General features: G+C 34.2%; 3 protein-coding genes across 4 annotated transcripts; 2 read left to right on the top strand and 1 right to left on the bottom strand.

Moving 5' to 3' along the window:
- Positions 1-1,998: 1,998 nt before the first annotated feature.
- LOC125669888 (methionine-R-sulfoxide reductase B1-A-like) lies at positions 1,999-4,799 on the top strand. 2 transcript variants are annotated; one of them, XM_048904727.2, is made up of 4 exons: positions 1,999-2,192; positions 2,908-3,050; positions 4,153-4,270; positions 4,377-4,799. In XM_048904727.2, exons 1-4 carry the CDS (start codon positions 2,138-2,140, stop codon positions 4,388-4,390), a joined length of 330 nt encoding a protein of 109 aa, XP_048760684.1. In that variant the 5' UTR covers positions 1,999-2,137; the 3' UTR covers positions 4,391-4,799. The 2 variants fall into 2 exon arrangements, with proteins under 2 accessions (XP_048760684.1, XP_056020366.1); XM_056164391.1 differs by having other exon boundaries at positions 2,068-2,192; positions 4,153-4,799.
- A 603-nt stretch (positions 4,800-5,402) lies between these two features.
- On the bottom strand, positions 5,403-9,612 carry LOC125669887 (uncharacterized). The gene is made up of 4 exons (XM_048904726.2): positions 9,318-9,612; positions 8,075-8,175; positions 7,652-7,734; positions 5,403-6,047 (listed from the first exon to the last, which is right to left on the bottom strand). The coding sequence occupies exons 1-4, from the start codon at positions 9,483-9,485 to the stop codon at positions 5,926-5,928; spliced, it is 474 nt and encodes a 157-aa protein (XP_048760683.2). The 5' UTR covers positions 9,486-9,612; the 3' UTR covers positions 5,403-5,925.
- A 24-nt stretch (positions 9,613-9,636) lies between these two features.
- Positions 9,637-15,896, top strand: LOC125669874 (protoheme IX farnesyltransferase, mitochondrial-like). Its single transcript, XM_048904713.2, has 6 exons — positions 9,637-9,792; positions 12,537-12,990; positions 13,224-13,348; positions 13,745-13,815; positions 14,167-14,399; positions 15,282-15,896. Exons 1-6 carry the CDS (start codon positions 9,736-9,738, stop codon positions 15,704-15,706), a joined length of 1,365 nt encoding a protein of 454 aa, XP_048760670.2. The 5' UTR covers positions 9,637-9,735; the 3' UTR covers positions 15,707-15,896.
- The last annotated feature ends 354 nt before the right edge of the window (positions 15,897-16,250 follow it).

Here is a 16,250-nt window from a genome sequence, read left to right as displayed (position 1 = left end):
CAGTTAGTGAAGCACACAAAATATATGTACAAATATTGAAAATTAGAAGTTGAAAAATTCAAAAACATATTTTTCGTCAATCTCTTTCATTCGAAAAGAAAAACAGAAAAAAGTTGCGATTTAAATTTGAAGTTCCGATCCATTGCCGTATATATCTACTTCCGGTATTGCACCACTCCATATATCATTTGTATTGTACAGAAAATACGACGTCATTCATTGGGTGAGCCATGGTGGATTGGATTGATCAGCTCATTTCCAATGAAAAGTACTTGTATCTATCGTCGTACGTAGATCTTACATGATTATGTAGGAAAAATGATGGCGACAATTGAACTCGCTTAAATCGTTACTCATCCTTTTGTGATATTACCCAATTATTGGAATATGTGGAAGAACTTTGGTAGTTGTGTATGATAGTGAAATCCCCGACTTTTTTCGGTAGTAAGTTTGCTGTCCTAGTTTTGACTAGAACTGAGGCAGTAGTACTTTAAAATTGTAGTCTTAAACAAAACAAAAAACAAAAACAAAACAAAAAAGATACTGTACAAAAAATTCAAACATCATTTACATATATATTTTTCAAAATGTTAATAATACAGGATGTTAATTGTGTGTATATATATATATATATATATATATATATATATATATATCCAAATTGTGTTTTTAAAAAAATCACAGTGTCCGGTATGAAATATTAAAAGAAATAGAATAAATCTCTTTGAAAACAGGGATGGGGTATTGGGGTACCTACATTGGAAATACTGTAATTTTTTTTGAAAAGAAAGGGTTTGATCTCAGAAATAAATTGTAGAAGTCAAATGAAACTATCTGTATAACAAAACTGAATTTTTTATTTAAGAAATAAAACCTTTACAATTCCTATACCTACCTGTAGTAATTAAAAATCCCAAGGGTTCCATGGGTTGTTAGTAGTAATTAAATACTATCAAATGTAATCTTATTGACGAGTTATTGATAACGACAGATACTGCACGAAATTTTTTTTTAATAGATCAACAATTAAAAGAATATGGATATCCCTTGTAATTATTTCCATTTCCAGTGTTGGGCGTTTTCAAAGAATTTTCCCATTGAAACATTTTATGAAACTCTCTGCACAAAACTGTGAATTTTATATTTAAGATAAAAATAAAGCCTTTACCGTTCCTATACATACTTGTAATAATTAACAAGAGGCCCGTGGGCCACACCGTTCACCTGAACATCAGTTCTCAGCGATAAACAAGCTCGAGCAAAACTATCATAATACAAGCAGCTTATTTCAGAAAAAAAAACTTTTGAAAGGTAACGACTAAAAATTCACCAGTTTTCAAACTTGATTATTAAACTTGACTACAAATTCATCAATCATCATATACCCTTGTAGACAGATATGACCTTTCATATCAACTTTCATCTAAGGATGCTTTGTTTGGTTACCTATACATTCGCATGTAAAAATTTGATCCCCTATTGTGGCTTCTTCCTAACTCAAGGGGTCATGATTTTAACAAATTTGAATCTCCACTAGGTCGGGAAGCTTTCATGTAAATTTCAGCTCTTCTGGCCCATTGGTTCTTTTGAAGATTTTAGAATGACCCCACCCTATTTTTGTGATTATTTCCCCTTTGAAGGGGTATGGCACTTCATTTGAACAAACTTGAATCCCTTCACCAAAGGATGCTTTATGCCAAGTTTGGTTGAAATTGGCCAAGTGGTTCTGGAGAAGATGAAAATGTGAAAAGTTTACGCCAACGACAACGGATAAATTTTGATCAGAAAAGCTCACTTGGGCCTTCGGCTCAGGTCAGCTAAAATCCCAAGGGTTCTATAGAGTTCTCCGTTTAGTATAGTAGGACTCACAAAATTTATAAGGAGATCAGAACGGAACCCTGCACATTATGTTAAACTTGAGGTAATTGGATAAATTTAGACGGGAAAGGCAAACTTTCTGTAAAATAAAAAAAAATTACTTGCAGTTTTTCCTTCTCTCTTTCTGCTGACTGTAAAAAAAAATGCCTTTCTTGAAATCATAAAAAAATTTTTAAAAAAATCGGGATCGGTATTCTCTTTCGTCTGTCGAGAAACGTCCCTGACCGGCTGACGGGATCGCGGGATTATAACTAACAGAATGTCGTTTTGTGGCTGGTTTTCTGGCGAAAAATTTCGTGATCACTTTGAAAAGGGTGAGCAGTGTCATTTTTTGTTTTTAAACAAGTATTGGTGTTTCATTGTTTATGTAACACTGAGTAACATCAACCAAATTTCTGATGTTATGTAACTTGTGTCTTCACGGGGGTCGGCAGTTTAATATCTAATGGCTTACAATGGAAACAACCACTGAGCCAAAATAACATCCAGTAAAGGGCGAGATCAAAAGATCGATGTCGGATAAAAATCTAAATTCAAATAGTTAAGGGGAGGGGGATAAAATCTCCCATAAGTTTCCGTCATCCAACATCGATTACACTTTAGTTTAAAAAGAAAAAAAGACAAGCGACTATTACAAATCACATAATAATATTTACATTTTAATGGACATTTATTACTTCTAATGTACACAGGGAGGGGGGGGGGTCTTGGTGAAAACCATGTGAATTTAGTTTTTTTGTCAGACATTTGAACTTTTGATCTCTCCCCTAAATTGCACTGTCAGACACTGTGTAAATCGCCAATTTATGTACGTTTTCTTGAGTGTACATGTTTCATAATGCGTCAGCAGGATAACCGTAATAACGGAGGAAGTTACTAATATATGAATTGTGTTATGATGTGCAGGGAAAATAAAGTAAACAAACAAAACCAAACATTTGAGGTATCAGACAAAGACCTTTATGTTCACTATATTTGATACTACACATGTAATTGATACAAATACCTATTGTCTGGGATTTATTGCAGGAATTTATGTTTGTTCAAACTGTGGAAATGAGCTCTTTCACAGTCAGACGAAATATGAGCATTCTTCTCCTTGGCCAGCCTTTACACATCTCATCAGGGAGGATTCTGTGTCACGTGTAAAAGAGAGTGCCACAGCCATAAAGGTTAGTCCTAGGGACTCTTACAGTATGCATTGTGTACTGTAATTTAAGTTACTGAAAAGGCCGTTTTTTTTTTTAAAATATCTGTTCGCTCTCTCCTGGCTCATTTAGTGAAATAAGCTAGTAGACAAAATCTTTTGTTGTTGAAAATTAAAATTTACAATCAACTGCTACTCTAGATTGGCTCTATAGTGAAGGGGAAAAAACCATGATTTTAAAAATATTCAGCAGTAATATAAAACGATCTGCTCCCCAAACAAAAGTGCCCATATTTATAAATGCAAGACTTAACATGTTGCATTAACAATGTGTGATTATTTTGGACCCATCTTATGAGTCAGAACCCTGGGGTTGTGGAATTCACAAGTTTGGTACATCTGTTTCTTCTTTCCCTAATATGCATTTGGTTTTTAAACAGCATCATCCAAATTAAAGAAAATCTTTAACAGACATTGAAGGTGGTTCACTATACCCAGAAATAGTTTCTCAAATCAGTACAAATTGAATTATAAAAGATATGATGATATACAATAAGTATATATGCCAAAAAACATACAAATTTGGATAAAAACATGAATTTCAAAAAAATTATTTCAACACATATGAATAAAAGACTCTGAGGGATTTAAATCGCCATATTGTGACATGGTGTCATACAGAGTATAAGTTTTAGTGTAGTGAGCTACCTTAATCTGTAAATTTTGTGCCACCCTAGAGTCAGAACCACTACCTTTGGGATACAGTTGTAGTTGGGGCATTCCTGTGCTACACGACTATGCAATTAGTTTTTCTTGCATGTGCGGTTGAAGAGTGAAAAATTTTTAAGCTGGTAAATTATTGGCAGTTTTTTCCCCGCACCTAGGGCCCAGGATTCCTGAAATTTACAAATTATGTCCCCCTGTCCCAAAGATAATTGAAAACAAATTTGAAAGGTATTGGAATGGTAGTTATCAAGAAGAAGTTAAAAATGTTCAATTGTTAACGGACAATGAAGGATGCAGACCAATAAAAATAGGTCACCTCTGACAGCAACTCAGGTGACCTAAAACTTGCAAAATAATGTACCACAGTATTTAAACAGAGTATTTAAATATGTATTATGTAGATATCATGCTCAAAGTGTGGAAATGGTCTTGGACACGAGTTTCTTGGAGATGGCCCAAAGAAAGGCGTGAACAGATACTGAATATTCAGTGCTTCCCTTAAATTTCAACAATTTGATGGTATTTATTTCTGTTTGTAACAATTAAATCTGTAATCATCTAATTTAGTCACTTTTCAATTGAAGGTTAAAACTAACTTTTTTGCCATTTTGTTTTTATTTTTCAGGGAAGCAGGGATAAATCTGCAATATCTAGGTGTTTACCAGTTTTTTCAGGGATATTTTTTTTTTATATGTATTTAAGACTTTCCTATCTGGTATTTATATTTCATGTCAGAAAAATATGTGAAATTGAAATGCTAGGTTATTATGATCATCAGAGTCTATGATGCTTTGAAACAAAGGCTTTCAAGCAGTTTCTCAGCAGATGACTTTTTCTGACATCATAAGAACAAACATTTCTGTTTTAAGATTGTGTATGTATGTCCAAGCTTGGATAAATTTTATGTGCAGTATTTTTAATGATCAACTGTTTAATTTATGTTGATGGATTGTATTATTATGAATTATAAATAAGAAATTCTTGTTATTTATTGCATTTTGATATGACATGTGATTTACATCTAGAAATATTAAAGTTGTTACTAGCTTTTCATTATTTGACTTTAATTCATGAAATGTAGAGTCAGTATCCCATGTGAATTACAGAACAACAGATTATGACACACCAGGACATGAACCACATTACGCATGTTCGAAAGTTAGAACTGATTTTTCATTGAAAGAGCTTTTTATTTTAATGAACATTTGGTGAGGTGATGCAGCTTCTTCTGAATAATTCTCCTCCGTGTCTGAGTGGTTAGAGCATCGCCCTTAAAATCGCACGGCCTCTCACCTCTGTCGGCGCGGGTTTGAATCCTGATCGTGCCGGTAAGTGAGAAAAGTTTCCCAGTTTACTTTCGGAAGGTCGGTAATCTCTTCCCAGGTACATTGTATCTGGGTTCTCTCTTCCACCAATAAAAACTGGGCACCACCAGATAACTGAAAAATTGTTGAGTGTGGCAGAAAACAGCCAATTAATCAATCAATCTGAATACTAATTAAAATTTGTATTTAAAAATAACAATGAGCACAACTTGTTCGTGAAAATCATGTCTCACTGAATCTTCTGACAAGACAAGATTGTGAATATGAATATAAATGACTTGCAGTCTAAATTAGAAATATTTTAGACATAGATCACAACACAGTTATGTTTATACAGTAAACCATGTTTATATAACGAATACACTTATATAACAAATGTATGCTTATTGCGAAGTAATATTCCCCCATGAGAAAAAAATAATGAAAATTTAATGGATATCGTGAAGATTGGCTATTATGAACTGTTTTTCACTGGCCCTGGAGGTTCCCTATAGCCATGTTTTACAGTACATTAACTTGAGAGGAAGTGGTGGTTGCTATCACTATGTGAGGAGCACTGTCAACAAACATAAAAGTTCTTACAACTGCCGATTGTAACTACAAACCAACAACTTTCACATACAAGAGCAAACACATCTACAGGGTCTGGCTCTCACTGACTGCCACCTCTGGAGGAAACTTCCGGTTCCTCTTTATGGGGTTTTAGAAACTTCCCATTCCTCTATATGGGGTTTTAGAAACTTCCCATTCCTCTATATGGGGTTTTAGAAACTTCCCATTCCTCTATATGGGGTTTTAGAAAGGCCTCGGAACCTTCAATCCTGATTATGTGACCTCTGAATCTTTTTGTTAGGAATCTTGAACATTTTGGCATTTCTCTATCCAAATTTTGTAGTCCGGGTTACTGCATGGAAACTTCTTTACATTCTTGCATTCTAAGCACTGTACTGTGACGGCTCGGTTAGGCTTTCCTGTAAGTAAAAGTTTATCATGTTTATTGAAGAGTTGAAAACTTTCACCCAACAAAACCTCTGCTTGTTCAGTATGGCATACTGTAGTAATGCAGTGATGGAGTTTATGTCCCTATATATGGGTATTGTTTAGTGTTTTTTTTTCCAATTTTTTTTCGAAATTCTATTTACCTGTTTTTGTCCAAAAGTGTTCATATTTATTATTTCTTCGAATTGTTAGGTCACCATCCACTAGAAGTGTACATTTGGTACAAATTACATTAACTTAACTTGGGTACAGAATATTTAATGTCTTATTTGCAAACAGATGTGACATTCTCGTAGTCATAGTTATGTAAACAGGTGTGACGTCACAATTGAAAGTAGTCCCTGGGCATTTATAGAGCAGGCTTTTACGGCTTGGTGCAGTCTATAGGAAAATATGTAATAATTCAACATAAATGACTTCAATATAAACAAGAGGCCCACAGGCCTTATCGGTTAACTGGGTACTAGTGAAAAAGTATCACTACTCCCATTGGCTGTTCTAAATAGCTAAGCTAATTTCTAATGTACAGCATCAGTATAAAACAAGATTTGTCTTAAAACTTTACTGCCCTCAAAAGTGCATACACTGATGAAAGGCTTTAAATAATATAATAGGTGTATTAACATTAAAACATCAAAAGATACAACTAATTTGGACCCATCCTATAGAGTCAAAACACAGGGTTGTGAAATTCACCATTTTTTTGTACATCCTTCTCTGCTATTCCTAAGTATGCATTTAGATTTTATACAGTATCAGCAAACTTGCACATAAATACTATATACTAAGTTTGGCCCCACCCTGGGGTCAGAACCTCAACCCCTGAGATCTTCAAATTTACAGTTTTGGTAAAGGACTACCTGTTCTTTCTAAATATCAATTTAGTTTCAATTTAATAACAATAGCACTAAAGAAGATGTTATTTAAGTGTTTTACACATAAACACTATATAGTAAATTTGGCACTGCCCTGATGTCAGAACCCCTACCCCGGGGATCATGAAATTTACAATGTTGGTAGACGCCTTTCTGTTTTACATCACTAAGCATTAAGTTTTTTTTTACGCATGTGAAGTTGTAGAGAAGAAATTTTTTGAGAATTGGTCAAGTTTTGACAGTTTTTACCCCTCCCCTATTTACAATTTTGGTAAAGGACTATCTGTTCTTTCTAAATCCATTTAGTTTGAATTTAGTATCAATAGCACTAAAGAAGATGTTATTTAAGTGTTTTACACACAATCACTATATACCGAGTTTGGCCCCACCATGGGATCAGAACCCCTACCCTGGGGGTCATGAAATTTACAATTTTGGTAAAAGCTTTACAGCCCCAAATTTAAGGCCCCTTAGGGTGGGGGTGAGGGCATGAAATTTACAATTTCCGCTTTCCTTCACCTACAGATACTACATACCTAATTTGGTCTAGGTTGACCCAGTAGTTTCTGGGAAGAAGTTGTTAACAGACGACGCACAACTCGCAACAACGGACACAGACCAATAGCAATAGGTCACCTGAGTGACTCAGGTGACCTAATATTTCAACATAATCAGCTTCAGGATCAGTGAGGTATACTTACTGGAGAGTCGAACTTTGGCAGTTATCCCAGCATGCAACAGCATATCACATTTCTTACAAATCTTCCTCTTTATATCAGTATGTCTGTCAAAAAAATTACTTTAAGGTGTCTAATTACTTGTGAAAGAATTACTGGTAAACCTTGCATATATCTGACTAACAATAATTTGTGAGTTGTACCCAAATGTTTTGAAATTATGTATGAAGGACTGAGGAGGAACCCTGTATTGAAAGTCAAAAGAAATATGATAGTTTGTATTTTCATAGTGATAAAATATAAAAAACTTCTTAAGGTACGGTGCTGTTACAATTTTTAATTAGGTAAATATTACTCATTAAAACTTTCAATATGGTGCTTGCAGTAATACAGGTAAAATGATGCATGTTATGATAAATATATGATGTGATGAATAGTGCTTCTTACAGTCTTATGACATTTTTCATTGCTATCCTCTTCAAACTTCTCACATGGTATCTGCACAATTCCTTGTTCATGTCTTTTGCAGTGATGCACTGATGGGCAAGCTGACAAAATAATAATGAACTAGAATAAAAGGTACATCACCCTCTGTAAACAAAGCTTGGATACATGTATATATAATTATACCCACAATCATCTGCCTGTCCCACTATTTTGTCTTGGTCGTAACTTTGTAATGTAAAGGTTGCCTATTAATGCTCAGATGGTTACTGTTATGACGCTGATCTGATCTAAGGTCATATGTCTGTGGTCAATGTTCCTTGTTAACAAGAGGCTCATGGGCCACATCACTCACATGAGTCACCTTGGTCATGTTGTTCAGATATTGTGATTTTCATAAAAGATTATTTTTGCAATCTTTATTCCCATGAGGAGTTGTGATTCCATATTGTGACCCCAACCTAGCCCCATAGGATCATAATATAACCATGACACAATGTTACAAGATAAAAAAAATCATAGTATAATATTTATTTTGAAACATATCTATTAATTACCAAAATATGTCGACATCTTTATCAAAACAACTTCAAAGGTGATTTTAAAGAGGATTCGATCACAGAGGATGACACCTTCTCATGGCTAAAAAGGCAGTGAGAACAGAGCGCGCTAGAGCTGTCCCTATAAGTGGCATGCATATACTTGTTTAGAAAGAAAATATAGAAAACTCATGAAAAATTAAACCATACCAAATGAACTTTAATTTTTTGGTCAAAATGGCAGATTAGCATGCAAGCACAAAGACATGTATTTCACCATTTTAAATCTTGTCTACCAAAGTTCACATCGTTCTGAGATGTTACATAAAATCTGTAAAAGTATGTAAACAATATTTTCTCAATCATCATTATCATATATATCACTAATCATGAAGTTGTGCACCAAGATGTTATAAATTTGACTGCTGTCCCTACACCCTACACGTCCGGATAACTTCAATTTTTTTTCCTTTTATAGTAAATACTAATAGCATTACTTTTTCACTGAGTTTTTGCTTCGCCCTCAAACACGGTCACACCGTTACTGCGTAAGACATGTTATTTTTATATTTTTATTTCTTTCAGGTGCCCACACGGCCACATGGTTCGACTTTAGGTGGAGACTTGATTTAACTTTGCTAATGTTTTTTTTTAATGGGTTAAAAAACATTTAAAAGCTAAGCACATATTTCTCAACATTTGATCACCTGAAAAAGATAACAGATCCTTTTCTCAACAACGGCAACACTCTTCTTCATGGCAAGGCAAAGCGAAATTGAAAGTAATATTTTTTTAGCAAGTTGTACATGAAAGAGAGATGGCGAGAGGGTGAGAGAGAAATCTTCAGAGTTGATTCCTAGATAAATACAAATCATGAGTTTGCTTTCATTTTAAAAATCATGCAGAAATCTACAAGGGCGCAATATAACAAATACTAAATATAAACTATTATATAATGTAAAATCTTGTACAAATTATCAAAACTTTTCTTCGTAATCTTTAAAGCGTTTACAGCACGTGTCTTCCTACATTGTGTTGCCTTGTTTTATAATGACATTGATCAATGTCAAAGACCATGGACAATCATGTTTTTAATTGTTGTGCCGAAAATGTAAATTTCTAACCATGTACAGACAATGTAGTCGTATTTGTGCATGGCAGAAGGTTAAACATGATAACTTGGTGAGAAAAATATCACTCTTTTAAGAATCGTTAGACTTTTGTCATAACGACGATATAGGAGTTATTATACAGTCGCTTGTTTCATAAATGAAATGTTATAAAATCTATTTCATTATATTTTCACAGGCACTTGATTTGTCAGATTTATTCTTTTTAATATGTATAATGGTGTGACGTTTGGACTGAGCGAAGCATGAAATGGTCATTAGCGATTTAGTGTGTCCTATCCCAAGCACAGGCATCTGAAGTATGGATATTACTACCCCTTTTTTTTGATATTTTTTTTTTATTATTGTATTTTATTATACCGGTAGAAGGCCAATCTATAAAGCTTGAAACGATTACATAAATCGAAAGAGGGATGAGATAACAGGGAATTCACACATTTCAGAGAAATTATTGCCACAAAAAAAAGGGGGGGGGGTAGTAATATCTATACTTGAGGTGCCTGTGGTCCCAAGTGATAGTCTTAAATCGGTAAAGTGCGGTTAATTAGAAAATTCAAATATCCTCTCACATGAATATATGTAATATGTCTTACGGCGTGACCGTGTTTGAGGGCAAAGCAAAAAGTATTGGCATTAGTATCTATATCCAAAACAGGACAAAACACAACCCGAAGTTAGCACGAGGACAGAGCTTTATCAAAGCATCCTAATTTTGGACATTTGATCCACCTATATGTTGAACGTGGGAAATATAACGCAATTGATGTAAACAGTGCATTGTGACGTCATATTCAACGTCGGTATTTAGCAAATTTACAAAAATAGGAGCCATGGCACAAGATGGCGATAATCGAGGAGTGATTATATATGATTAAAAGATAAGATTTACATGCTTTTACGGATTTTATGTAACATCTCAGAATGACGTGAACTAGGGTAGACGAGATTCAAAATGGAGAAATACATGTCCACGCGCTAATATTCGAATCGATGCCATTGGGACCAAAATTTTCAAGTTCCATAGGTATGGTTTAATTTTTCATTAGTTTTCTATATTTTCCATTTAAACATGTATATATGTGTTACCTATAGGGAGAGCTCTGCTCTCACGGCCGTGAGAGGGTTTCGCCCTCTATTATTGATAAAATCGCTGAACGCCCAGTAACATTCAAATATTAAGGGAGAGTATATGAAGATAACTATTGGCACAGAAGTCAGTAGTTTTATTTGTAAAGGTCGACAATGTACACAATCGTCACTGAGCTTTTCGAGCATCTGTGCAGAGTATACGGTGCAAATCTAAGAAGTCTAATTTTAATTAGATTGTGGGTGTCCTGGTAGCGCTCTCACTTTTCACTACTATGACCCGAGTTTAATCGCTGTGAGCAACAGTGTTGTACGTGAGAGGGTTAGGCGGTTGTCTGCTTGGACTCTTGGGTTTCCTCTAGGTTATTTCATTTCATTTTATTCAGGTATAAAATATCACAGAATTTCATGATCATGAATTTAAAATAACAAATTGAAACCTGGCAAAATCTATAGCACTATGCAGTTATAACAAAGAATAATTAACTTTATGAATAACATGACAAATGATGATATGATAACTTAAGGATACTAGTAACTCATAAAAGCTGAAATTAGCTTATTTCCAATGGGGTCCTTGTATCTATATAATAGATCTGATCAACAGACAAAAAAGAATAAAAATTACATGACTAACAATTGGAATTTTGGCAGGTTTTGATTAATAGTTGCATAACGCATTGAAAAATGACAAGCTTCAGCCATATTGTATAATAGAATACTAAAGTTTTAAAAAAAAAAAAGTATTAAACAAAATTGGACTTGTTATCTGGTTATACCCCTTGCCTAGCTGGCTAATAAGTACTTTACAGCTTTTTTAAAACTTTGCTTAGTTGTCAACTCTTTTGTATAGAGGGGTTTCCTCTGGATATTCTGACAGGTTTCCTCCGGGTACTCAAGTTTCCTCCCACATAAAGACCCCTAGCACTAAGACCTGTGCATCAAAGGACCCCATTTGAAATAAGATTTCGAACTTTCATGGGTTACCCTTACTATTTTATTTACAGTGTATGTATATTTGTTTGTATCTATATTATACCGAATAAACATTTGGTTATATATTTTATAATTGTATCCCATTTGCAATAAAAAGGCAGCAGAAAATACTAGTATAAAAACAAAAATAACCAACAACTTTAAATAGGTATAAAAGTAAGTATATATACATTCAACTGTATTAATATTTTTGTTAAAATAGAAATTCATGAAATCGTTCAATTATTTTATTAAATTGTGTTATTATTTTTTATATGATGATTTTGCTAGAAACAATACAGTTCATGTTAAACAAACTGAGTTATCAAATTTAAAACTCGAATAACTGTTGAAGCAACTAGTGAATCAATTACTCGAAAATTCTTGTGTGACTTCCTGCAAATTAAATTATATCCGAGGATACCAATAGTTGAACAAAATGGAAGCACCCATTCCGCTCACACAATTTTCAGTGAATGTATGTAGACAATATTATCTCTTCTTTTGCCGATCTGGTCTTTTTCCTTTCACATACTTATTACCTTTAGAGCCTTGCTCTGGGGACAGGTCTTCTTTTCTCGGTATTGTCAAATAAGGGAATTAATTTGATAACTGTCTTTGATTGAAATAAGCGCTTCAGCCAAAGGGTTATTCACTTATTCTTCAAATCTTATAGACTGCAAAATTGTGTAGTTAAAACAGTTTATGGAAACATTTAATCTTCATATTTTACAGAAAAGTCTTTTAGTGAAGCATAGATGGATTACGAAAGGAAGATGCATCTCCTCAGAATCAAACTTAAAATCTGCTTCCACGGAGGCAGATCAGGAATTGAACATTTCCCACCAAACGCCGGGAATCAGTTATGAAGGCAAAGAGAAATTTCCAAAAGGGAAATACAGGCCTGTGCCTGTGACTTTTTTCATAAAGAAATCACAAACACTTGTAATGTTAGATAAAATCAGTGACAGATTTACTGTTTCTTTTCCAAAATCGGAGGACACTTTGACTGTTGATATTGGTCCTGAAGACTTTGCAAAACTCAAAGCCATGTTAGAAAAAGACAGGAGGGACCGTAGTCCAGCCCATAATCCAGAGTCCATCACTGAGTGTATATGGCAGGAGATGAAAACAGACAACAATAAACTCGTGCAGTACTACTTCAGATTATCAAAAATCAGGTTAACAGGTAAGAAGTCTTTTGAATTATGAGATGCAGCTTGGATTTGGTAATTGGATTGGCATATTAATGTATGCGAACCATGCTTAATCTCACTGACTTACATATATAAGTTATGTCGCCTAACCAAACAGCCATGAATCAATTTTGTAAAATTATTTGGAGGAGAAGAAATTCTAAAGAACTTTAGGAATGCTGTTTAAACAAGCAAACTACATGGCATTTATTCATCTCTTGTGCAGGTTTAGTTGTGCTGACGGCGATGGCAGGATATGCCATGGCACCAGCTGCATTTGATCCCATTGGTTTTACAATGGTTACCATAGGAACTGGTCTAACATCTGCTTCAGCAAATGCTATTAATCAGGTAAAGTTCAATTCCTTATTACTAACAATAGTGGTAATTTAAGAACACATCTTGTTTGATTCTTTAGCAGAATATTAGAATTTAGCTTAGATATTCAGAACAGGAAATTTGTTCTAGATTTCGTAGCCCTTGGGACTAGTGATACTTTTACATAATACTCGGTGACCGATAAGATTTGTGGGCCTCATGTATTTTTGTATAGCCCATGAGATGGCATGCTGTGTACATAAACCATTGGAATGTGGGATACAAAGGAACCCAAATCTATAGCTATACCATGTTTATCTTGTTTTAGTACACATGTTTAATTAATTTAATTATTTATTTCCTAGTGATAAAGACAATTTTAAAAATATCTTTGACAGTATTTTTTTTTTTTAAATCTTCTCCTTTCAGTTTTTTGAGGTGCCATTTGATTCTCAGATGAACAGGACCAAAAACAGAGTTCTTGTGAGAGGATATTTAAGGTACAAGGAATTTACTTTTAATTCTTCTATTAATTCTTGCGTTCTTTCGAGATCAAACAACTGATCAGCTGTATAGCCTATGGCCATATATAAATTATTTTTGCAAAGGACTATGTGCGATAGTGACTTTTTTCTGCCTCTTGAATTACAATATGATATAGTACCGGTATTATATAAATGTTCATATATAAAACTAAGGAATACCACCATTTCAAAACAGTTGATTTTAATTCTTTTTATGACAACACTATTTAGTAATGATGCTACTAAAATGATGATGTTTAGTATTTTTAGAAATGTTTTTCAGCAACAAGATATTCTCAGTAGACTTGTATTGTTTGGATATTACAGCCCATTGCATGCAGTAACATTTGCGGCAGTGTCTGGCAGTGTGGGATTAGTCATCCTAGCCCTAGGAGCTAACCCCCTCACGGCAGCTATAGGGGCATTTAACCTCGGCCTCTACACCCTCGTGTATACGCCCATGAAGAGATTCAGCATCGTCAATACGTGGGTGGGCTCGGTGGTAGGGGCTGTACCTCCTCTGATGGGATGGGCAGCATGCACTGGCACACTAGAACCAGGTCAGTCTTAGCATTACTGTTGCAGTCATTATAACCCCCGTAAATGATATACTGGAATCAACTTGTCCATCCATAGACCTAACTTGTCCAGAGTAAATCTTGAACACCGATGGACACATTCAAATTTTGTGTATATCTTATAAGAATAAGGAAGTTGTGCTCCTGCAAGTTTGATTGAGATTTTTTAACATTCAAGGAAGTTATGGATATTTTTTCCATTTTGAGGAGGATGTTATTTTGTCATTGTTTAAGTCCTTTATTCTTTGATGTACACAAATTCACTCCCACCATCCAATGTGTCCTGCGGGGGTATTGGTTGTTAGGACACTTATGTTAGGTAGTGTTAATAATACAAACTTGAGGATGTTCCTTTGAGTTCTTTCCTGTATTTGATGATAATGGACTACGGAAGCTATCATATGTATTTCTTTGATTGGAAAATAAACTTTTAAAGTTATATTAGCTCTAAATCTGAAAATTTTATTTAAATTGTTGTAAAAATGTGCTATTATGATAGTTTTGTATATAACTTGAACCATATCATCGATGAAATTGAAACCAAGTTTAAGATTTTATCAAAATAAAGATTTTGGTTCTATTGAATATATAGCATTATATAGAAATCAATTTTTGTACGGGAAGACAATAATGTAATTTTACTTCATTCAAAGCCTCTAGATAGGTTTTCTAACAAAAATATTGTTAACAAAAGTTTACAAACCTTATTTTTTTCTGTCAATAATGAAATAGCAAATCACAATTTTGCCACCAAAAATTTTTTAACACCAAAATGACAGCTAATATTACTTTAAGATAAATTATATACAAATAATAAAAGGTTTTAAAAGAGCATGATTTGATATAATGATCATTGTTTTGTAGGTGCTTGGATTATGGCAGCCATCATGTTTTGCTGGCAGTTTCCCCATTTTAATGCTCTAAGTTGGAATCTGAGACCCGACTACTCTAGGGCAGGGTACAGGATGATGTCAGTGGTGGATCCAAACCTTTGCAAACGCGTTGCTCTTCGCCACACTGTAGGAATCACAGGACTCTGTTTCCTGGCTCCGGTGGTAGACCTGACCACCCCTCTATTTCCCGTAATGTCTCTACCTCTCAACCTCTACTTTACATATCTAGGTTGGAAGTTTTATCAGCAGGGAGACAGCCATTCATCTAGGAAGTTGTTCCGTTTTAGTTTGTTACATATACCATTACTTATTCTGCTTTTGATTGTGAACAAACCTGATCAGAAAAAGACAGCAAAAAACTCCCAAGATACTTTGGTGAAAATCATTCCTGAATGATTGTGTTAGATATGTTTGTATTCATTCATTCTATGTTTGTGGTATGTTTTAGGAGTGTGACACAGTGCTATTGACAATTAAAATCTGTGATAACACAATATGAAATGTATTTGTTGAACATGTGAAAAATGTATGTGGAAACCAGAAGTAGAGCTACTGCTGTATGATAAAAACTTGATGATAAAAGGAATATTGGTTTATTTTCACTGTTGTATGTGTGTTGAGACTGAAGATGGGATTTTTAGTCTCTGTGGAGTCAAATTAAGAACAGTATGCAATAAAGGCAATGTTCCCCTCCTAAGATCAAGTTTTTAGATTATAGTTGTATACTAGGGCAGTACTTGTTGATTTCATATAAGTCAAAATGAGGTGTTGGAGCAAGCTTACAGTTTACAGCATTCAGTTATAAGGAAGTAAGTTGAAGGAAATGCCTATTGCTGCAATCCCAATAATGGAATCTGATTATATCATACTAGGTAGTAAACAGAAAATCGTACTAACAGAATCGGGAATAAGATCAGAAAATACATTTTTTTGTCCTTTT

This window comes from Ostrea edulis, chromosome 4 (genome assembly GCF_947568905.1).
Source record: "Ostrea edulis chromosome 4, xbOstEdul1.1, whole genome shotgun sequence".
NCBI classification, from domain to species: domain Eukaryota; kingdom Metazoa; phylum Mollusca; class Bivalvia; order Ostreida; family Ostreidae; genus Ostrea; species Ostrea edulis.
This window is presented reverse-complemented; position numbering and strand designations above follow the sequence as displayed.